Genomic DNA, 23,813 nt, shown 5'->3' on the forward strand with positions numbered 1-23,813 from the left:
CCCTTCCAAGTGGATGACAGTGGTAGCCGGGCACCATCTAGTTCTTCTGGTCTGCAGATTGGATGGTGTACCAGTCTCTAGGACTAATTGTTTCCATGAATTTTTATTTTCTTCATTCTTCTTTGTTCTGGACGAGGAGAGACCCATCGTTACATCTAGATGGCAGCTTACTAGCTTTTAAAATCCCAGTCACTTTTCTAATTTTTGCTTATTTTATTTCTTTTATGACCCAAAGTCTTTTTTGTTTCAGACCTGGAGCTCATGTCTAATCATACGTCTATTCAAAGTACAAACAATCGAAGTACTAACTTGTGATCCTAGATAGCCTTCTAGACCTTTGTAATCATGGAGACATAGTCCTAAAATGTCTGGTCCCCTGAGGCCTGGGTATGTTTGTACTGTAAGAGTGGTGCACCTGGTAGGATGGGAAAGGAAGTGGGGACCAGAAGATAGGCACCAGTTTTACGACAGGGGTAAGATGATCATGCAGTAGGGAAATGACTATTAATACAATATCCCAGTCCTTCTTTGGTAGCCAGTGTCTTATATTCATAATTTCTTGGCATTTAGCAAGGGTCCCAATTAAATAGTGATGGTTAGAGACTTGGTGACCATAAATCCTGGCTGCAAGGCATACTTACAAGTGACTTTCCCCCCTGAATTGACCTGGCTTCCCCAAGCAGCATTATCTCAGGGCTTGCGTAGAATACATTCTTATAGTTAATAAGAAATTTAAATTTCTTCAAATTGCATCATTTATACCCATTATGTGGCAAAGAGCAGCAAATATGTGGTTTCATCCTCCCATCACCCACATTAAGTACTCAGCATTTATGTGTATGTGTGTACACATACATACACACAGGTATATATATATGTATAGTGAGGTTTCTTATCTTGGGGTTAGGGTAGAAGTAGTATCAGATTTTTTGGGAGCATGTTTTGAAGAGCATATTTAATATTTTATGTTTAAAAAATGAAAAGTAAAACCTTTTTATAATACAAATACAGAAAATAATGCTTAAATAGCCTCTTAAAAAAAAAAAAAAAAAAAAAAAACACCTCACTGCCATTGAGTCAATTCTGACTTATAACGACCTCCATTGAATTTCCAAGGCAGTAAATATGGAAGTAGATTGCCTTATCTTCCTTCCATGGAGCGGCTAGTGGGTTTGAACCCCCAACCTTCTGGTTAGCAGTCAAATGCCTTAGGCACTGCACCACCATACTTCCTTAGATATCCTCTTTGGTAGGATAAATGATTAAAAAACACTGTTAGAAAGGGCTGTAGGATCCTATAAAGTCAGAGCAGGAAGGATGCTTTGAGATTATTTTAGATTATTCAGTATGGTTCTTCAGGGTTTCATAGTTTTTAAATGGTTACAATTTTTTTAAATTGACTCTAATATGCATAAGTGTACAACTCAGTAAATTTCCCAAAGTGAAAGGACTCATGTAATCAGTACCCAGATTAAGAAAGAACATTACTGGCACCTCAGAAGTCCATATTCTTTTTTGATAAACATAATCCCCCCCAATTCATTTTTAAATTCTCCCTAAGACTCCTTTCTCTTCATCCACCCTACAATTGAGAATCACAGATCTAATTTTATCCCCATTTGCAGGTGAAAAATTTGAGGCCAGACGAAATTAAAGCAATTTGCTAAGGTTGGTAGAGAAGACCAGAGGAGGGGAGGGGAGGGGAGGAAGCAAGAGAAGGAAACTAGCATACAGTGAATACCTGTTGCATTTTAAGTCCTTGGCTAAGTGATTGACATGAACTACTTGATTTTAATTCCCTTATTCTCTGTACATACTCTTATCTTCACTTTGTATATGAGGAAAGTAAAGCACAGAGAAGTTAAATAACTTGCTCAAAATCATATAGCTAATAGGTACTAGGTTGAAGATCCAGATTGGAACTAAGGTCTGTTGACCTCAACAGCCTGTTTTCTTTTAGTACCATGTACTGCCTCTTAAAGATGAGAATAGAGGATCAGAGAAGGGAACAGAGAAGAGGATTATTATTGCTGTTAGTATTATTAACACGTGCACTGCCAGATTATGTTTAGAGCTACTTCTGACAGATGTCGCTTCATTGAACACCTGTTTTTTATTTTTGTTTTATCTCTCCCCTACCTCTTGTTGTTCAGTGCTTCAGGAACAGTGTACACTGCAATGGATGTGGCCACAGGACAGGAGGTGAGTATCTATTGTTGCTCCTTTAGTTCTACTATTTATTTTTGATTAATTTTTAGTCCTTCTTAGCTCACTAAGGATACTTCTCGTTTCTTATTATAACAGACAGGGAGTAACATGATAAGACTTACACATTTTTTAAAAAAAGTCACTGTGGTACAGTCTGGAGAACAGATTAGAGGAAGTAAGAGTAGACCAGATGAGTCAAAAGGTTATTGTGTAAGTTCAGGTGAGAGATGATGGTTTGGATTAAGATGATAGCACATTTATGGATGGAATAATGAATGGATTTGAGAGATAATTCTTGTTGTTACTGTTGAGTTGGTTCTGAGTCATGGCAAACCCATGCACAATGGAACAAAATGCTGTGAGGTCCTGCCCCATCCCCATGATGGGCTGCAGAGTGGACCATTGGACAGTGTTTTCATTGACTGAGAGATACCTAGGTAAATTTGACAGGATTTGGTGATTGACTGAATGTGAAGGTGGGTCACATTATTATCAAAGGAGAAGGAAAAATGGAGATACAGTTATGAAGAAATTGGATTCTACCTGAGAGGCTTTCTTTTGGAATGGCCTAGGGGACTGTTGTTTATACAAGTTTGGTGCTTGGGAGAGAAATCTGATATAGAGATCAAAGATTTAAACCCATATCTCCTGACTCTCAGTCTAGCGGTCCTCCATTATCCTCTGCCCAGGATTCCATTAGACAGTGAAGGCCTTGTTTATTTGGAGTCACCTCTATGTACTCACTTCATAAAGCCAGGAGAAGTGGCCTTAATGGTGTGGCCTTCTCACCAAAGATCTTGTCTTAAATAGGAGAAATCCATGAAGAGAATATAGAAGCACTTTGAATTTTCTTGTATTCTACTCTCTGATTGCAGTGGGAAAATACTGGCAGGTGGGCTATGGATGCAGCTATCTGGGGTGGTCCTTAGTTCAAAGGTCTCAGTTGAGAGATGTACTTCCTCTTCCAATGAAAATAGAATTGTGCTTCTTTAAGGCAAACTACTAGGAACCAAACCAATACCCTGATATACTGGAGAAGTCATGGTTCAGGGATAGCACATAGCTCACTGTGCTCTTGTCTTATACAAGTGTCTGAGACAGATGCTGAGGCTCCAACTAGGGCAAGTCAACTATTTTTTTTTTTTTTTAATCATCATATAGTTAAGGAGGTTCTTTGAGGTGGGAATCCAATGACCTAGACGCTTACCTTAAGTTACTCATATAACCTTAGGCAAGTCATTTGACTTCTCTGAGCCTGAATTTTATTATAAAATAAATGTACATGATAATATATACTTCACAAAAGTTTTAGAAGAATACAGTAAAGCAATGTATATGAAAATGCTACATAAACTTTAAGAATTACATATTAATCATACATATTTATTCATTCCATGAAGGATTTACCAAGCATTTGCCTTATATACCACTCTTTGTGCTAAGAACTTTGGGAAAGATTCATTTGTATGCAAGCACTCACACATTAAAATCATATATATGTGGAGATATAGAGAGAGATAATTGCCATCCAGTCATCTCTGACTAATGGCAACCTTACATGCAATAGAATGAAACGTTGCCAGGTCCTGCATCCTTCTCATGATCCTAGCATGTTGGAGTCTTCCTTGTGGCTGCTGTGCCAGTCCATCTCACTGAGGGTCTCCCTCACCCTCACGGGCCATCTCCTGCACCAAACGTAACATCCTCCTCTAGCAATTGATCCCTCCTGATAGTATGTCCAAAGCAAGCAGGACAGACAATGTTCTGTTGTGACCCGTAAGATTTTCATTGGCTTATTTTCAGAAGTTTGTTGCCAGGCCTTTTTTGCTGGGTCATATAATGTAAGAGACCATAATTTCCATTGTATATATAAAAGTCCCGCAGTACTGACGGGGACCTTCCTTAAAGTGAAAATAAATGATGAAGAAAGCAGGATGGTATTATTGTGCCAGTTTTACAGGTAGGGAATTGGAGAGAGGTATAAAGGAGAATAAGTTACACCAATCCTAAAGAGAACTCTACAAGGTAGGTAATATTCTTTCTTTTTTTACCAATGAGGAATTTGAAGCTCAAAGAGTTTAAATAACTTTTCTATAGGGTTGTACTACTAGCAGTTAGCAGAGACTGGATTTGAATCTTCTGACTCCTAATATACTGCTTTCTGGGCTGCAGGGCCACAGGAAAATTGGCATTAGGCAGTAGGACCCCTTCTTGTCATGTTCCTATCCTCTTGAGCCTGATAATCCTTAATAGGACATAGTCTGGTGGTTCCTGGAAGGCCTGGAGGTTGCATATGTGCAAAGCTGGCCACAGGAAAGGGAAACTTGACTTCACTGAATGCCTTCTTTGTGGTTACAAAACTGTGAATGGAAGCAAATCCATTAGAGGGGCTAATGCAGTGCGGTCAGGAAGGCCTCATTTCTTGCCCCAGGGAGAATAAATCTTCAGTGGAACTGATGGCTTGCTCACTGTCTTTGTGTGTGAGTGCTTATGGGGGTTATCCCACTGGGAAGAGGAGAGCTATTGTCTGTCACATAAAGAAAGACTAGAATGCTAGTGATGGGAATTCTTGCAGTTACATAGCCAGTAATCGTTTATCGAGCTCCTCCCCCCACTTAAAAAAAATTTTTTATTGTGATTTGGGTGAAAGTTTACAGAGTAAATTCACTTTCCATACAGCAGTTCATATATACTTTGTCTTAGGACATTGACTGAAATTTCCCACAGTGCAACAGCTCTCTTCCTACTTCCTCCCCATAGTTACCTCTTCCCTGTGTCCTTCCTTCCCATGCACTCTTGCCCCCTGAACTGTTTCCCTGTGTATACACAGCCCTTCTATTCTCCCATGATTGATCTCTCCAAGGAGTGTGTCTACCTAATGTATGTTCACCTCATATGCCTATGTTTTGTTTGGCTGGAAGCCACAGGAGTGGGTTCCATTTCAGACCTGAAAGCCAGCTAGGGGCCATAGTGTCAAGGGTTCTTCTAGGCTCTATTAGACCAGCAAGCCTGGCCCCCCCCCCTTTTTTTTTTTTTAAGATTTTGAGTTTTGTTCCACATTGTTCTCCTACTCTATCCAGGATCTCCTACAGAGATCCCCCTCTGAGTGGTTGACAGTGGTAGCCGGGCATCATCTAGTTCTTCTGGTCTCATAGTCATATAGGCTGAGGATTACATGGTGACCAGTCCCTTGGGCTAATTGTTTCCATGTGTCTTTGGTTTTCTTCATTCTTCTTTGGTCTGGATGAGGAGAGACCCATCATTACATTCAGATGGCCGCTTGCAAACATTTAAGATCCCAATCTTATTGAGTACTTTTTATAGAGAGTATATATAGAATGAGGGCTTCGTAGTCATATGAACCTATGGGCCACCTACTGATTCTGACCTTGGGCAATTATAAGTCTTAGCCTCAATTTCCCTGCCTAAAAATGCATATAATAACATCTGTTCTGCTGAGTTGTTTTTAGGTTTTACTTAGATAATATGGGTACAGCACTTAGCACATGGCTGGCATGGAGCAGGCACTCAGTAAACAGTAGTGGGAAGGGTGGTTGGTTTTTGCTGTCATTGCTGTTGCTGCTCTTGTCACTCATGCTGCTCTGTGTCAGGTGCTCATGAAATGCTGTTATTACTATGATTAACATTTTCATTATTGTCCTACTTCATTAGTTAAATCTCTTATTTGAATATAAGTAACACATTAGCCACTATGTTTAGTCCTCAGAACAATCCTGTGAACAAGGGAGTTGGAGTTGAGATTATTATCTTAAATGTATGATGAGGAGGCTGAGGCTCAGAGAGCTTGTGATTGGTCAAGGTCAGTATGTGAAAGAGGCCCAGAACTTAGGCCCTCAGAATTCAATTCAAGTCCAGTCCTTTTTCTTTTATAAGAGTACTGTTTTTTGTTTGTCTTTTTTTTTGGTGGTGGTTGTGGGGTGTCTCCTCCTCTGAATAGGTGGATATGATAAACCAACCTATTGCCATCCATTTGATTCCAACTCATAGTGACCCTATGGAAAAGAGTAAAACTGTCCTATAGGATTCCCAAAGCTGTAATCTTTAGGAAGCAGATTGGCACATCTTTTTCCTGTGGAGCAGCTGGTGGGTTTGAACTACGGACCTTTCTATTAGCATCTGACTGCCTAACCATTGTGTCACCAGGGCTTTTTGGGGTTTGGCGAAGGGCATTTAGCCTGGCCCGTAGTTAGTCAGTAGCTATTGAAAAGGATGCCCAGTGTCCTGCTGTAGTCTTCATGTAAGGGCACTGCCTGCTAGATTTTGTTTTCCTTTGCTGCTGCCAACAGTGACCACTGTGAAGTTCACAATCACTGCCCTATCCTCCAGGAGGGCCTGCCTGAGGAACTCCAAAGGCAATCCTCTGGTTCTAGCCCTTAATATGTGCTATAGGGTTTAATATAACTTAGTAAACCTTAGACCAACCTCTTGCTTTTCCCACATTAGGAAAAGCTAATCCTCAGCTGTTACAGAAAGCTGCAGCCATGGAGAGACTTCATTCCAAAGCAGTTTTTTTCTCACTTGTGGTAGGGAATGGAGGTGGGTAGAATCTTAAAAAAAAAAAATTCTGTTTTTAATGATTAATTGGGGTCTTTGCATAAAACCACCCATACTTGAAATAATAGAGTCGGGGATTTTTCCCCACAAAAATTTGAATTATTCATCCTTTATACTTCTGGTTGTTTCTTGGCTGCTAACTGGTTAGCAGCTCAAACCCACCAAGCACTCTGTGGGAGAAAGATGAGGTAATCTGCTTCCATAAATATTTACAGCCTTAGAAATCCTGTGGGGCTGTTCTACTCTGTTCTCTCTGGGGTTGCTATGAGTTGGAATTGACTCACTGGCAATGGATTTGTTTTTTTGTTTTGGATTATTAGATGTTCATGCTCTTGTCTAGTAAGCAAGAAGAAGGAGAAATGTCTCTAGGAAATGAACATTTAGCAAACAACATAAAATCTCTCATGGGATAGAGCAGCCTATTGATTTTTTGTGTGGGTGTGCTTTAAAAACAAAGTACTGACCCATGGAATTCTCTCTCTTCCTCCATCCTCTCCACAAACATTTGTAAGCACCAACTATATATCAGGATCTGTGATTGGTACCAGAGATACTGAGCTTTCAGAAGGACTCTCAAGCATATGTGTATAACACACATATACCCCTAACTAATCATCATATAAGGTAGCATTAGGAGAGGTATAAATATGATCTTAGGAGGTATTTTTTAATTTTTGTTAATGTTTCAATTTTTAAAAAAATGTATTTTATTGAAATAAAATTTCAGGGAAATACACAAAACTAAAGTGATGTGGGTCAATGCATTTTTTTTTTTTTTTTTTTTTTCAGTATTCCCTTCCCTCCCCACTCACCCCTGGTAATCAGCAAAGAAGGTTGCCTTCCATATATGAACCTTTCCTTGACTTTTTACAATAATGAATTGACACTATATTTGTCCTTCTGTGATTGACTTACTTCACTCAGCATAATGTCCTCCAAGTTCATCCATGTTATGCAGTGTTTTGCAGATTCTACATTATTCCTTAGCGTTGCATGGTATTCCATTGTGTGTATGTACCACAGTTTGGTTATCCATTCTTCTATTGATGAGCATGTAGGTTTTTTCCATCTTTTTGCTATTATAAATGGTGCTGCGATGAACATGGGTGTGCATATATCTGTTCTTGTCCTGGCTCTCACTTTTTTAGGATATATACCTAGAAATGGAATTGCTGGGTCAAATGGTATTTCTAATTCCAACTTTTTAAGGAATCACCATATTGCTTTCCACAGTGGTTGTATCGTTTTATAGTTCTACCAGCGGTGTGTGAGAGTCCAGTTTCTCCACATCCTCACCAGCATTTGTTATTTTCTGTCTTGTTGAACATTGCTATTAGTGCTGGGCTGAGATGGTATCTCATTGTTGTTTTGATTTGCATCTCTCTGATGGCTAATGATCGTGGTGAGCATTTCTTCATGTATTTGCTGGCCACCTGAATATCCTCTTTGGTGAAGTGTCTGTTTATGTCTTCTGCTCGTTTTTAAACTGGATTGTTAACCTTTTTATTGTTGAGATGTTGGAGTTTTCTATAAATTTTGGAAATAAGTCCCTTGTCAGATATGTGGTGGTGTTGTTGTTATGTGCTGTCAAGTCAGACCCGAGTCATAGCGACCCCTCTTTGGGTTTCTGAGGCAGTATCACTACGGAAGTAGATTGCCCAACCTTCCTTCTGAGGAGTGGCTGGTGGGTTTGAACCGCCAGCCTTCTGGTTAGCAGTCAAGTGCCTTAGGCACTACACGCTACCAGAGCTCCCTGTCAGATATGTAGTGATCACCAAGTATGAATTTGTTGCTGTCATTTTGTTAGTACTTTTTCGTGGTGTTGATTTCTTTGTTCCATATAATTTTTTGTGCTGAGCTCATTTTGTTTATGAATCATGTTATCACTTCCTTCGTTGCTATTGTTTTAGTATTTGCTAAATATTTGTGCTGGTCCTCTTTTTTATTTTGATGTGAAGATTTATCATTTTTCCTTGAGGTTACCCTGTGATTTATTATTTTCTTCCCAAGTTTAGAACAGTCTGTTCTATCTTGTAGTTGTGTTGACTTCCCTACCATTTAAAAGTTCTGTAACTATACAGGTTTTTCCCTCTTTTTGGTTTGTGGTTGTCCTAGTTTGTCAATTGATCTCTCTGATTCCATATTTACAATCTTGTAACCTTATTTACTTTGGATACTTCTATAACTAGGTTGATTTCTGGGTTATGTCATCATGTGTGTTAATGGTCAGTTGTTGTTGGCTGTTGTTGCTTCTCAGTCCAAAAGACTCCCTTTAGCATCTCTTTAAGGTTGGTATGGTTTTAACAAGTTCCCTTAATTCTGCTTATCTGGAAATGTCCTAATTTCACCATCATATTTGCGGGACAGTTTTTCTGGGTACGTAATTCTTGGTTGGAAATTTTTCTCTTTCAGGATTTTATATATACCATCCCATTGTCTTCTCACCTGCATGACTTCTGCTGAGAAATCTGAGCTTAGTTTTATTGGTTGCCCCTTGTAGGTAACTTTTTGTTTTTCCCATGCTGCTTTCAGGATTCTTTCTTAGTCTTTGGTTTTGGTGAGTTTGATGATGATATGTCTTGGTGATTTTCTTTTGGGCTTTATCCTTTTTGGGGTTCATTGGACTTCCTGAATGAATATATTCTCATCTTTCATCACACCAGGAAAATTCTCTTCCAACAAATCTTCGCCAATTTTTTATGTGGTTTTATTTGTCTCTTCCTGTGCTAGAATTCCAATGACACGTAGGTTACTCCTTTTGATGGTATCCCACATGAGCGTTAGACTTTCTTCATTTTGTTTTGATCTTTTTTCTGATAGATCCTTATCCAAAGAAGTATTGAGGTATTTGCCTTCAGTCTCACTAAGTCTGTCTTCCATTGATTCAGTTCTACTCCTTTGCCCATTCAATGTGTAAATTTAGTTTAATTTTCTGAATTTCTGTCTGTAGATTTTGTATCGTTTCAAATTTTTCATTTATTTTGTCATTTTGTTCTTGTCTTTTGAAATTGTTCTAGGGTTTTCCTCAATTTTGTCAGTGTTTTCCTTGCTCTGTCTCTCAATTCATTGAAGGTATCTCAATATAATTCTTTTGAATTCCTTATCAGGAAGTTCCAGTACTGCATCTTCCTCAGTGATGTGTTTTGGGTCTGTATCCTGGTCCCTTGTTTCTCTTACTTTATCTTGCTTCTTTGTGTGGAATGTGATGCTCTGTTGTCTCTGAGGCATTGTGACATTTTTGTGTTTATATTTAATTGGTGATTGTATGTTGGAGTGACTTGCTCACGATTTTCGTTTTCTTTATTTTGTTTGGATGTAATCTACGTAAGCAAGGTACTGTGCTGTGTTCCTCTATTCGCTAGTTGACAGCACTTATACACTCACCACCTGTCTCCTTTCCCGTTGTCTGCCTCTTGTATGTCCCTGCTGGCCTTGGCAAACAGAGCCTATTCCTAGCTTCCTGGAATCCGAACGAGAATCCTGTCACTTTAAAATCCAAAATGGCTGCTGCTTGGAAACATTCAAAATGTTTGAATGTTTGAAACATTCAAAATGGCTACACCCTCGGTCACTTTAATATCCAAAATGGCCACTGATTGTAAACATTTGAAATGGCTGTGCCCTCAGTCACTTTAAATATTCAAAATGGCCACCATGTGTAAACAATCAAAATTACTGTGCCCTTGATTACATTAAATATCCAAAATGGCCTCTGCTTATAAACATTCAAAATGGCTGCACCCTTGGTCACTTTAAATATCCAAAATAGCTGCTGCTTGTGAAAAATCAAAATGGCTGTACCCTCTGGACAGCGAAAAGTCCACAGCTCATGTTGCCTCCCTCCTTGCTTTTTCCCTTCCTAGTTATAGCCACCAGCTCAGTTGTCCCTGCAGCCTTTGGTGACCAGCGCTGTTGGTCCCATCAGAGTAGCTGACGGTCCACTGTTCCAACTGTCTCCATACTCACTGTTTTTGTTCCAGTTTTTCCACTAGTTGGTGCCTAATCCACTTCTGTATACTTCCTTTCAAAGCTCAGGGCTCCAGGATTATCTTCTGTATCTTTGTCATTGGTTTCTCTTTTCTTTGTTGAAGAGGGTCTGTGTAGCTTGTCTGGCTATTCTGCCATCTTATTGGAAGTCAATCTTATGGAATTTTAAAGAAGGTAAAAGGCCTGTCTGATATGGAGGATGAGATTTATTTTGGCCTGATACAATGCATAAGGAGCTTTTGAATATGTGGAAATGGCATGAGATGTTCCATATGGAGAGAAGATCCCAAACAAAGTCAATGAGACTGGGTTGTAGGGAGAGCAGTGAATCAGAAATAATGTAGGGTTCAGATCAGGAGAATAATAAAAAAGTGGCATCAGTTTTGAGGATTCTAAATCTGACTAGCCATTTCATAGTCTGTATGCAAGTCACTTATCTCCTTTGAATCACAATTTCCTCACCTGCTGAAGAAGAGTTAAATAGTAGTGCTTAACTCATAGGGTGTCAGTAAAGATTAAATAACACATTAGAGAATACTTTACATAATTCTTAACACAGAAATCGGTGCAAAAGTACCTTGAAAACTAAAGTATACCTTATATTTGGTGAGATATTTTGATTATTTATATGGAAACTTATTTAATTGCTGTAGACAAAAAAGTCTAACAAGATCTTCATACTTAAACATTAGGGATCTTTTCTCCCCTTAACTTGGCCAACTCTGATTGATCTTTCCATACCAAGTCCCAAAAGTCATCTACACCTCTGTGAAACCTCCCTAAATTGCCAGATTAAGAGAGTGAGTTCTTGCTCTATTTTGTGTTTCTGTAACATTTTGTTTGACCTTCTGTTACAGCATTTCTTTTATATTGTGATTTTTAAAAAGTATTTTTCTAAATTAAGGTTTGTTTCAAACTTTGATGTGTTTCAAAATTGCCTGGAGCACTTAGAAAAGCATAGTTTCTGATCCAGTAGGTCTGGGGTGGGGCCTAATATTTTCATTTTCAACAAACTTCTAAGTAATATTGATGATCTCAATTTGAGAACCACTGGTCTGCATTTATAATGTGTGAATACCTCAAGGGAGGACTAAGACTGTCTCTTACTCATTTTTGTCTACCTGGTATTTAAAGTCTGGTAGTCAGTAGCGCTTAGTATATGTTGAATGACTCTAGTTGCACATTCTTTGTACTCTGTTTTCAGGTGGCCATTAAGCAGATGAACCTTCAGCAGCAACCGAAGAAAGAGCTGATTATTAATGAGATCCTGGTCATGAGGGAAAATAAGAATCCAAATATTGTTAACTACTTGGACAGGTATGGAGTGTGGGTCTTGTCAGAGGATAGGGCCTTTGGGACTTGTAAGTGGTGGAGTTATTAGAAGAGAGGGAAACACCAGCACTTAGAATTGTCTCCATTTAAGAAATTTCTGTGATTCTGAGCTCTCTGCCTCTGATGCTGCATGCTGCTGGGCACTTCCGATTGCCCTGTAGCTTCTAACAGTTGGTCCTGATATTGTTTGTACTTCTGTCTTAGGAAAGCCGTTCAGCCCATTTAGGTCCTCAGATTGATCTTCATTCCAAATCCTTCCTTATTCTGTTTTCCCTCCTGAATAATGACTGCTTTGCTTGTGGTCTCTTAAGATATTATGCTCAGTACGGCATTCTTGATTGGAGATCTGACCAGTATATAGAGAGTGGGATTCCTCCTTCATTCTAAATTTAACAGAAAATAATGATCTGACTAGGTATTTATTTTGTTTTTTCAGCAAGCCTGTTTCATTGAGGTTTCTTAGGAAGTTTGTGGTCAACTAAAATCTGTGATCATTTTTCACATGAGCTTGCATTAAATAAGAATTGTAGAACTTTTTAGTTATCTTCATTAAATTCCATCTTTATTATTTCACCCCATCATTCTATTATTGTTGTTGTTAACCCCATCATTCTATTATTGTTGCTGTTAGGTGCCATTGACTCAGTTTTGACACAAAGTGACACTGTACAACAAAACAAAAACACTGCCTCGTCCAGAGCCACCCTCATAATCCTTGCTGTGCTTGAGCCTATTGTTACAGCCACTGTGTCAGTCGATCTTGTTGAGGGTCTTCCCCTTTTTCACTGACCCTCCCCTTTACCGAGCATGATGTCCTTCTCCAGCAGCTGGTCCCTCCTGATAACATAACCAAACTACAAGAGACGAAGTCTGGCCATTATCGTCACTTGATTTCTTGACTGCTGATTCCATGGACGTTGATTGTGAATCCAAGTAAAATGAAATCCTTGACAACTTTAATCTTTTCTCCATTTGTCATGATATTGATTATTGGTACAGTTGTGAGGATTTTTGTTTTCTTTATGTTGAGATGTAATTCATACTGAACGTTGGCTTTGATTTTCATCAGTAAGTGCTTCAAATCTTCTTCACTTTCAGCAAACTGGATTGTGTCACCTATATATCACAGGTGGTTAATAAGTCTTCCTCCAACACCAGTGCTGCGTTCTTCTTCATATAGTCCAGCTTCTCAGATTATTTGCTCAGCACACAGGTTAAATAAGTATAGTGAAATGATACAGCTTTTTCTGATTTTAAACTATGCAATATCCCCTTGTTCTATTTGTTTGACTGCCTCTTGCTGTATATACAGGTCCCTCATGATCACAATTAAGTGTTCTGGTATTTCCATTCTTCCCAATGTTATCCATAATTTTTTATGATCCATAGAGTCAAATGCCTTTGCATAGTCAATAAAACATGTTGTTGTTGTTGTTATGTGTCATCGAGTCAGACCCGACTCATAGCGACCCCTCCTTGGGTTTCCAAGGCAGTATGACTACAGAAGTAGATTGCCCCATCTTCCTTCTGAGGAGTGGCTGGTGGGTTTGAACTGCCAGCCTTCTGGTTAGCAGTCAAGTGCCTTAGGTACTACACTACCAGAGCTCCCCAATAAAACATAGGTAACTATAAAAAATTGGCAGTGATAGCCCTCATTCCACATTCTCCTCTGAATCTGGCTTGAATTTCTGGCAGTTTCTTGTCAATGTATTATTGCAACTGTTTTAGAATTTCAGCAAAATTTTACTTGCATAGTATATATTGATGTTGTTCACTAATTTTATCATTCTGTTGGATCACCTTTCTTTGGCATAGGCACAAAGATAGATGCTTCCAGTTGTTTGGTTATGTAGCTGTCTTCTAAATTTTTTGGCATAAATGAGTGAGCACTTCCATTGTTGCATCTGTTTGTTGAAACATCTCAATGGGTATTCTGTCAATTCCTGGAGCCTTGTTTTTTGCCAGTTCCTTCAGTGCAGCTTGGACTTTTTCCTTCAATACCATCAGTTCTTGATCATATGCTACCTCCTGAAATGATTGAACACCAATTCATTTTGGTAGAGTGCCTCTGTGTATTCCTTCTACCTTCTTTTGATACTTCCTGCATCATTTAATGTTTTGCCCATAGAATCCTTCAGTATTGCAACTTGAGGCTTGAATTTTTTCTTAAGTTCTTTTGGTTTGACAAATGCTAAATGTGTTGTGTTCTGCCTTTTTGATTTTCTAACTCTAGGTCTTTGCACATTTCATTATAATACTTTGTCATCTTGAGCTCTTGTTTGATATCTTCTATTTAGATCTTTTACTTAATCATTTCTTTCATTCGCTTTAGCCATTCTGTTTAAGATCACGTTTCAAAGTCTCTTCTGACATAAGTTTTGACCCTCTCTTTCCTATCTTTTTAATGAGTTTTTGCTTTCTTCATGTGTAATGTTCTTGATATCATCCTGCAACTCATCTGGTCTTCTTCTGTCATTAGTGTTCATTGTGTCAAATCTGCTGTTGAGCTGGTCTGTAAATTCAGGTGGGATATACTCCAGGTCATATATATATTTTTAATTGTGTTTTGAGTGAAAATTTACAGAGCAAATTCACTTTCCATATAGCAGCTCACATATACTTTGTCTCATGACATTGACTGAAATTTCCCACAATGCAACAGTTCCTCTCTCACTTCCTCCCCATAGTTACCTCTTCCCTGGGTCTTTCCCTCCATGCACTCCTGCCCTCTGAGCTGTCTCCCTGTGCATGCCCAGCCCTTCTATTCTCCCATGATTGTTCTCTCCAAGGAATGTATCTACCTAATGTAAATGTTCAACTCATCTGTCTTTTGTTTGGCTGGAAGCCACAGGAGTGGGTTCAATTCTAGACCTGAAGGGCAGCTAGGGGCCATAGTCTCAGGGGTTCCATCAGGCTCTATCAGACCAGCAAACCTGGTCCCTTTTTCTTCTTCAATGATTTTGAGTTTTGTTCCACATTGTTCTTCCACTCTATCCAGGATCTCCTACAGAGATCTCCCTCTGAGTAGTTGACAGTGGTAGCTGGGCACCATCTAGTTCTTCTGGTCTCGTAGTCATATAGGCTGCAGATCGCATAGTGTACCAGTCACTTGGACTAATTGTTTCCATGCGTCTTTGGTTTTCTTCATTCTCCTTTGCTCTGGATGAGGAGAAACCCATTGTTGCATCTAGATGGCCGCTTGCAAGCTTTTAAGATCCCAGTTGCTACTCGCCAAAGTAGGATGTGGAACAATGTTTTTGTGTAGTAATGCCAGTTGAGCTTGATGTCCCCTGTGACTATGGTCCCAAGTGCACAGGTCCAACTACTTGCTCCCTCTGGGTGTCTGGCTGTGGCCAAGAAGTGACCACAACCTTGTCCCTTGTCAGCTCTTCTGTATACCTGGTAATTCTTGCAGAACATACAAATACACTTGTAGAAACATCGTCTATCAACCCTATACATGATCATGGGCATACTCCCCCCTGCATAGACATACCTAATAGTTCAGCCTGTCCACCTATCTATGCACCTGTATATCAGTGCTTGTCAAGGTCATATTTTGATTCTTGTGAGCATGTTTAAATTTCCTTCAGCTTCAATTTAAACTTGTCTATAAGCAGTTGATGGATCTGTTCCACCCTCAGCTCCTGGCCATGTTCTGAATGATGATATTGAGCTTCTCTGCCATCCCTTCCCACAAAAAAAAAAAACCCAAATTCACTGCTATCAAGTTGGATCTTACTCAACAACCCCTCCTTGGGTTTTCGAGGTGGTAACACTACGGAATAAATTGCCCCATAAAAAGTGGCTGGTGGGTTTGAACCACCAGCCTTCTGGTTAGCAGTTAAATGCCTTAGGCACTATACTACCAGAAGTCCTTCCCTTCCCACAGATGTAGTCAGTTTGATTCCTGTGTATTACATCTGGTGCAGTCCATGTGTGTAGTTGCCATTTATGTTGCTGAGAAAAGATACTTGTTGGTTTTGCAAAATTCTGTCATGTGATCTTCAGCATCATTTCTTTCACCAAGGCCATATTTTCCAACTGTTGATGCTGCTTCTTTGTTTCCAACTTTTGCATTCCAATCACCAGTAATTATCAGTATTTCTTGATTACATGTTTGGTCAATTTCAGACTGCAGAAGTTGGAAAAATTCTTCAATTTTTTCATCTTTAGCTCTGGTAGCATAGTGGATAAGACACTTGACTGCTAACCAGAGGACTGGCGGTTCAAACCCACCAGCCACTCCTCGGAAGGAAGGTTGGGCAATCCTACTTCTGTAGTGATACTGCCTCGGAAACCCAAGGAGGGGTCGCTATGAGTCAGGTTTGACTCGATGGCACATAACAACAACAACAACAACAACAGCTTTAGTAGTTGGTGCATAGATTTGAATAATAGTCACATTAACTGGTCTTGTTGTTGTTGTTATGTGCCATCGAGTTGTCTCCAACTCATAGCAATCTTCCTTGTTAGGTGTATGGATATTATCCTATCACTGACAGCATTGTGCTTCAGGGTAGATCTTGAAATGTTCTTTTTGATGATGAATGTGACACCATTCCACCATTCCTCATCAATTTGTCATTCCCTGCATAGTAGACCATAGGATTGTTGTTGTTATGAGCTGTGGAGTTGGACCTGGCTCATAGTGATTATCTGATTCAAAATGGCCAGTACCAGTCCATTTCAGCTTATTGATGCCTGTCACTCATTGCCGTCAAGTCGGGTCTGACTCTTAGCAACCCCTTCTTGGGTTTCCAAGGCAGTATCAGTATAGATGTAGATTGCCCAATCTTCCTTCCAAGGAGTGACTGGTGGGTTTGAACCACCAGCCTTCTGCTTAGCAGTCAAGTGCCTTAGGCACTATACCACATTCCATTTAGTTTTTGACAACTTCCAGTTTTCGTAGATTCATAGTTTTTACATTCCACATTCCAATTATTAACATATGTTTGCAGCTGTTTCTTCTCATGCCATATCAGCAGATGAAAGTCCTGAAAGCTTTGCTCCATCCACATCATTAAGCGCCTCTGTTTTCAAGAGGCAGCTCTTCCCCAGTCTTATTTTGAGTGCCTTCCAACCAAGTGGCTCGTCTTCTGACATTATATCTGATAGAGTTTTGTTGCTATTTATAAGGTTTTCAGTGGCTACTTTTTTCAGAAGTGAACCGCCTCTTTCTTCTTCTTACTCTCTCTTTGTCTGGAAGTTCTGTGAAGCCTGTCCAGCCTGGGTGACCCTGCTGGTATTTGAAATACCAGTGGCACAGCTTCCAGCATCACAGCAACATGCTTATTATCCATATTTTACGGAGAGGACACTGAAGTTCATAGAAATTAATAAATTGCCCAAGACCACTAAGTAGCAAATCAGGGCTTTGAACTTGAATATTTCTCTTACCCAAATCTGTGCTGTTTCTATCATACCATGTTCTTTTTTTTCCCAAATTAAAAAAAAAAGTACTTAAGCTGCTTATATAGGTTTCAGAGATATCACAGGTGGGGGTGGTATTGGACCAAATCTTTGACTCTAATTCCTTTTCTATTTGTACTGCACTATAAGCTCTCTTTCCTTCTAAATTGTTGGAAAATTTCATAAGTGTGATTTCTTGTTTTGTAATTAAAACATTGTTGATAAGCTTTAGTTTCTTTGAAGAGGAAAGGAGCTGGACTTGGACATTCCCAACACATGATGTTGGTACCTGTAGAGAGCAAAGCCTTCTCTTTTTGGAGATGGTAGTGTCTCCTTGTTGTGGGTTCTGACTAGATGTTAAGAATCCTCTGAAATTTATTACCTCCCTATCTCTTTTAAAGAGCTCTGGTGGCACAGTGGTTAAGGCATTCAACTGCTAACCGAAAGGTTGGTCGTTCAAGCCCTCCTTCATGGGAGAAAGATGAGACAGCCTGCCTCTATAAAGCTTTACAGACTTAGAAATCCTATGAGACAGTCTACTCTATCTGTTAGAGTTGCTATCAGTTGGAATTGACTCCGTGGCAGTGGGTTTGATTTCATATTCATCTCTTTTAGTAATTTATTATACAGAGAATATAACTTAGACAAATTGCTGAAAGCTGCAGAGGTAGCAGATTTTGGCTCAGGATAAGGGAGAATGGAAGTTATCCAGAAAGAGTATGGCTTATCTCATAAAACAGTGAGTTTCCCAACTGTAGAGATATCAAAGCAGTGAAATAGAAGGCCATGTTGTTGAAGGAATTCTTGTACTGGTAGTAGGATTAGAATACTTACAGATTTGATCATGCCTTAACTGATGTTTCCAGATACCTATACTATGGAATCAAAAGGAAATAAGGCTCAGTCTTTGCCTCCAAATAGCTCCTGGTCTGGTAGAAAAAACATTACACCTCTGTGGGAGCACTGAGGAGGGTACCCTTAACATGGATATTCAGTGAAGGTGTTGTAAATGAGGGCCTATGGTTTTGTGTGATGTCCCAGAGGAGGACTCTATCCATATTCTTCAAATATGTGATAAAACTCTGGGGCTCTATCTCTGAAATGTAAGTTCTGAGGTGCCTTGGCACAGTGGGTAGCCACAAAATATTTGAGAAAACCTTCATTTGATCTTACATTGTCTTAAATTTGACAGTGTCATACCAAACCCAGGAAGGGAGACTCTGCTTTATCAATGTCCAGAGATAGTTACTGGAACCACCGTATTTTGTCTCTCAACTAATACGAGTTCAAAGGTGTCTACTTAACATGCTGAGTAGGAGGCTATATACGTGCATCCTTTTTCAGGGAGGATGTAGGCTTGTGCTAGCAGAGGATTTCTAACCCAGTCTTGAATCCTCTCTTGGTCCAAGTCTCCATAGTATTTTCCGCAAAAGAGAATGTTGAAGGACTTAATCTATCAGGTTTATTCTACATGGAATTTGAAAAATTATAAGACAATTACAGAGATAGCAGAGTCTTACGGTAAGAAAACTCAAATTATTACCTTTTGCTTGAGACAATTTTAAAATCTTTCAACAGTCTCCCCTCTGTCCAGCATTAGCCCAAATGTCAAAATGTAGGAAATGTTTGTTTTCCCAATCTAACTTCTTTGTCTGAGGTTAGCAGAAGAGTTTGTAAGGCCTGAGCTAGCCTCATTTTATTTGTCCTATTCTACAGTTGAGGAAAAGACAGTTTGTGTGACCTTTTCTTTATCATATAATGGGAATGAATGATCTAACCTCTGAGTGTACCTAGGGGTTCTAACTCATATTGGTGCCACAATCTATCCAGGGATACATTACTAAATGGTAGTCCTTGACATATCTGCAGCCCTTACTGAATTTATTCCATTTCTAGAATCAATGACACTCAAAAAGAGCTTATTGTCACCATAAGGACTATGTATATAATACTTCACAATTTTAAAGGCTTTTATAATCATTTTTAGAATTTAATTTTTTACATTCTCATTTATTTTACTTATTCATTTATTTGGTAAATACTGGAATCTACTGGTTTGGATCTGGGATAGAATCTTAAACAAGACTCAGTACTTGCTCTCTTGGATCTCAGGTCTAGTAGAACTCCAGAGGAAGTTTACTAACTCTTCCTAATGTTGATAACATGGCCTTCAAATCCCAAGCCCTTTCAACCAAAGCATCTTTGTGAAATATTTGGGTACTTCCTATTTGGATGCTATTAAAGGTATGAGAATCTTACCTCCTCACAAAGCAGCCTATTTTATCTCACAATCTTTCTAATTTTAAAAAGTTTTCTTTTTGTGTGTGTGTTGTGATGAACTCTGATTTTTTTTGTATCTTCAATCTGCTGATCTTAATTCTGTCTTTTGGGGCTTCACAGAACATGTTTGCTTTTTCTCTCCAGGAGAAAGCCTTCAGAATTTTAAAGTTAGTGGTTCTGCCCCCAGATTGTGCTTTTCTCGAGGCTTAAGAGCACTAGACTCCTCCAGAGCTTATTAAGATGTAGGCTCACTCTGCATATGCTTAGCCTTTGAAACTCAAAGCAGTGTCTCAATGTACTCTGATTGTTCTTTTTCATCCTTTATCTGTACTTGTGCAGTTACCTTGTGGGAGATGAACTATGGGTCGTCATGGAATACTTGGCTGGAGGCTCTCTGACAGATGTAGTGACAGAAACCTGTATGGATGAAGGCCAAATTGCAGCTGTGTGTCGGGAGGTAAGGCCACGGGCTAAGCAGCCTCAGGCAGGAAGTGTCTCCTAAAGTTCTCATACCTGATGGGATCTCAGCCTGGGCACTATGGAGGTGGGAGAAATTAGTGACTTGTCCATCTTCTCTTATTATACCTGTGTTTTGTAATTTCTATCATTGCGGTATTTTTCTTCAAGGATAACTTTATTCTGATTATAAAATTTGTATTCACCACAGAAAAATCAGTAAGTACCAAAAATTATATATAAAGAAATCATTCATAATTTCAGCCTTTAAAGATAATGGCTATAAACGTTTCACAGTATTTTCCTTTATCTCTTCCTATAGTGTTTTATTGTGTTTTAGGTGAAAGTTTATATGACAAATTAGGTTCCCATTTAACAATTTTTGCAGATTGTTCTGTGACATTGGGTACAGTTTTCACAATGTGTCAGCATTCTTGTTATTTCCATTCTGTTTGTTCTGTTTCCATTTATCTAGCTTCCCATCCCCTCCTTGCCTTCTCATCTTTGCTTTTGGGTAAATATTGACCATTTGGTCTCATATAATTTATTTTTTAGGGGAACACATTCCTCATGGGTGATACTATTTATTTTATAAGCCAATGTATTATTTGGCTAAAAGGAGACCTCTAAGAGTGGCTTCAAGGAGTCCTGGTGGCGTAGTGCCCAAGGCACTTGAATGCTAACCAGAAGGTTGGTGGTTCAAACACACCAGCCACTCTGCAGAAAGCAATCTACTTCTGTAAAGACTTGCTGCCTTGACAACCTAAAGTGGGTCACTGTTAAGTCGGAGTCAACTTGATGGCAGTGAGTTTGGTTTTTTGGTTTAAAGAGTGGCTTCAGTTCTAAGTTCAAAGGGTATATTAGGGTGATAGTACCAGGGATTCTTCTAGGCTCCATCAATCCAGTAAGTCAGGTCATTTTTAGAAATTTGAGTTTTGTTCTACATTTTTCTCCCATTCTGTCTGGGACCTTCTGTTGTGTCCCTGGTCAGAATGATTTGTACTGATAGCTGGGCACCATCTAGTTCTTCTGGTCTCAGGGTAGAAGAGGACATGGTTTGTATGGGTTATTAGTCCTATGGACTAGTTTTTTCTTTAAGTCTTTGATTTTCTTTCCCAGATGGGAAGAGACCAGTAGTTGTATCTTAGATGGCTGCTCAGGGGCTTTTAAGACCTCGGGTACTATTCACCAAATTAGGATGTAGAACAATATCTTTATGAACTATTTTATGCCAGTTAACTGAGTTGTCTTACAAGACTGTGATCTTAAGCCCTTTTACCCAGTAAACCAATCCCATGAACTGTTTGGATATTCCTGGGAGGTCTCCATAACTGTGCCCCTAATGTGCTTTATATGTCAAACCAAAACATGTATATACTTATACGTACAAATATATCTATATATGCGTGTGCATTTATTCACATATACCTTTGTCTTAGTCATCTAGTGCTGCTGTAACAAAAATATCACATGTGGGTGGCTTTAACAAATAGAAATTTATTTTCTTAGAGTTTAGGAGGCTAGAAGTTTGAATTCAGTGTCCTAGCTCTAGACGAAGGCTTTCTCTTTCGCCTGGCTCTGGAGGAAGATCCTTGTCTCTTTGAGCTTCTGATCCTCAGTGACCTTCATGTGGCTTGGCATCTCTCTTCCCCCACCTCTGCTTCTTTTGCTTGCTTGTTTAATCTCTCTTATATCTCAAAAGAGATTGACTTAAGACATACCCTGCACTAATCCTGTCTCAATATAACAAAGAAAATCCATTGCCAAATGGGATTATAACCATAGGCATATGGTTAGGATTTACAACACATATTTTTGGAGGACACAATTCAATCCATAATAACCTTCCTCTATACATATAGCAGGCATATCTACCTCTGTAAACATACACATATTTTTTGGTTGTTATTACTATTGTTGCAAAATTGTGTATGTTATAACATTTACAATAATTGTCATTTAGGAGCTCTGGTGGCATAGTACCTAGGCATTTGACTGCTAACTAGAAGGCTGGAGGTTCAAACCCACCAGCCACTCCTATCTCTCAGTGTCTTCATTTACCTTGGTCAAGTTGGGGCAACTTCTCCTACATTGTATATTGCCTTTCCCATCACCAGAAATAGCAAGTGTATACTTCTAGCAAGTGGTTTCCCCTCCTCCTCCCTCCCATCTCTGGTAACCATGTAAGAGTGTTGCTTTCTGTGTGTATACCTATTTTTAACTTTTTATAAAAGTGAGAACATACACATTTTTTCTTCTATGATTGAATTATTTCATTCAGCATAATGTCCTGAAGATTCATCTATGTTATAAGATGTTTTGTGGACTTACCATTATTCTTTATAGTTGTTGGATATATATATATATATATATATATAATTATTATTTTTAATTTTTTATTTTGTTTTCCTGTGTTATTTATATACTATGAAGAGAATAAAGCTAAGAAGATAGTGACATAGTAGGTACTATTTTAGACAGGTTATTTCGGGGGAGGTCTCACCATAAATTTGAGTGATGTAAAATGTAAATGATGTGAATAAACAAGCCAGTAAAAATCTAGGGTAAAATATTTCCAAGCAATAGAAATAGAAAGCAAAGTTAAATAGCTATCTTCCTTTCTTTTCATTAGTATTTAATGTTGGGTGCTGGTGTGTGTGTGTGTGAGAGAGAGAGACAAAAACAGCCTCTGTAGGGCTCCATGAGAAGCAGTATCATCAGCAGATAGGCAGGTTTCCATTGCAGTAAGAAGATTTATTCAGAGCAGTTGAGGATATTGAGTATTTTGCTGATAAGAGAGTAGGTTTCCCAATGACCCAATAATAGGAAAGTTTAGGAATTAGGAGAATAGTAGAAACTTAGGTAAGGTTCAGAGTTTTATGAGGATGAATATATTAGAGTAGGTGGGGTTAATGATGTAAGATCTAGAGGCATATAGATGAAATTATGTAGTAGTACATTTAATCAGTGTTAGGTAAAAATAAGACCCTGTAAAATGAATGCTTTCCTAGAAAAAAAAGGTTACCTTTGCATTAACAAACTTTAGTATGTAGGGAACACACAAAAGTTAGTGGAGTTAACACAGGACTCAGATTTTTAGGAGATCTGACTCCTTTTCTTTGGTCTTCCACTAATGCAGTGTTTCTTAACCTTTTTTTAATATTGCTCCCCTAAGAAAGCTTTTCAAACATTGTTGTCCTAATTACTTTTCTCACATGAGATTTGTTATAACTTTAGCCATTGGTGTGTTCTTAGAAAGTAAAGTATTATGACCATGTAAATAGAATTTTCCTATTGTTTTGCATCTTTAAAGGTGTTTTTCAGTTGGTAGAGGTTTTTAACCATTGAATTTAGTGAAAAACCTGAGATTATCTCCTCCAATCACCACATTTTACAAATGTGAAAACAGTAGCTCAGAGAGTAAGTGATTTGTCTAGAATGATATGTTTAGTCAGATAATGATAGAACTAGGCAGTTTAATTATCTCATTCTGTCCCCTTGTTACTCATTTTGTCTGCTAAGTAGAGATGTCCTCCAAGGTTCTTTTCTGTCTCCTCTTCTCT

General features: G+C 38.8%; 1 protein-coding gene across 1 annotated transcript in view; it reads left to right on the top strand.

Moving 5' to 3' along the window:
* PAK1 (p21 (RAC1) activated kinase 1) overlaps nt 1-23,813 on the top strand; it is a 91,402-nt gene that overhangs the window by 53,779 nt on the left and 13,810 nt on the right. Inside the window, exons 8-10 of the mRNA XM_007940905.2 lie at nt 2,154-2,202; nt 11,975-12,087; nt 20,134-20,251. Coding sequence (XP_007939096.1) covers nt 2,154-2,202; nt 11,975-12,087; nt 20,134-20,251 — 280 coding nt within the window. The remainder of the gene's footprint in view (nt 1-2,153; nt 2,203-11,974; nt 12,088-20,133; nt 20,252-23,813) is intronic.

The sequence above is a fragment of the Orycteropus afer genome, unplaced genomic scaffold (genome assembly GCF_000298275.1).
Source record: "Orycteropus afer afer isolate SDZICR_OR568_19922 unplaced genomic scaffold, OryAfe1.0 scaffold00074, whole genome shotgun sequence".
Taxonomy (NCBI): Eukaryota; Metazoa; Chordata; class Mammalia; order Tubulidentata; family Orycteropodidae; genus Orycteropus; species Orycteropus afer.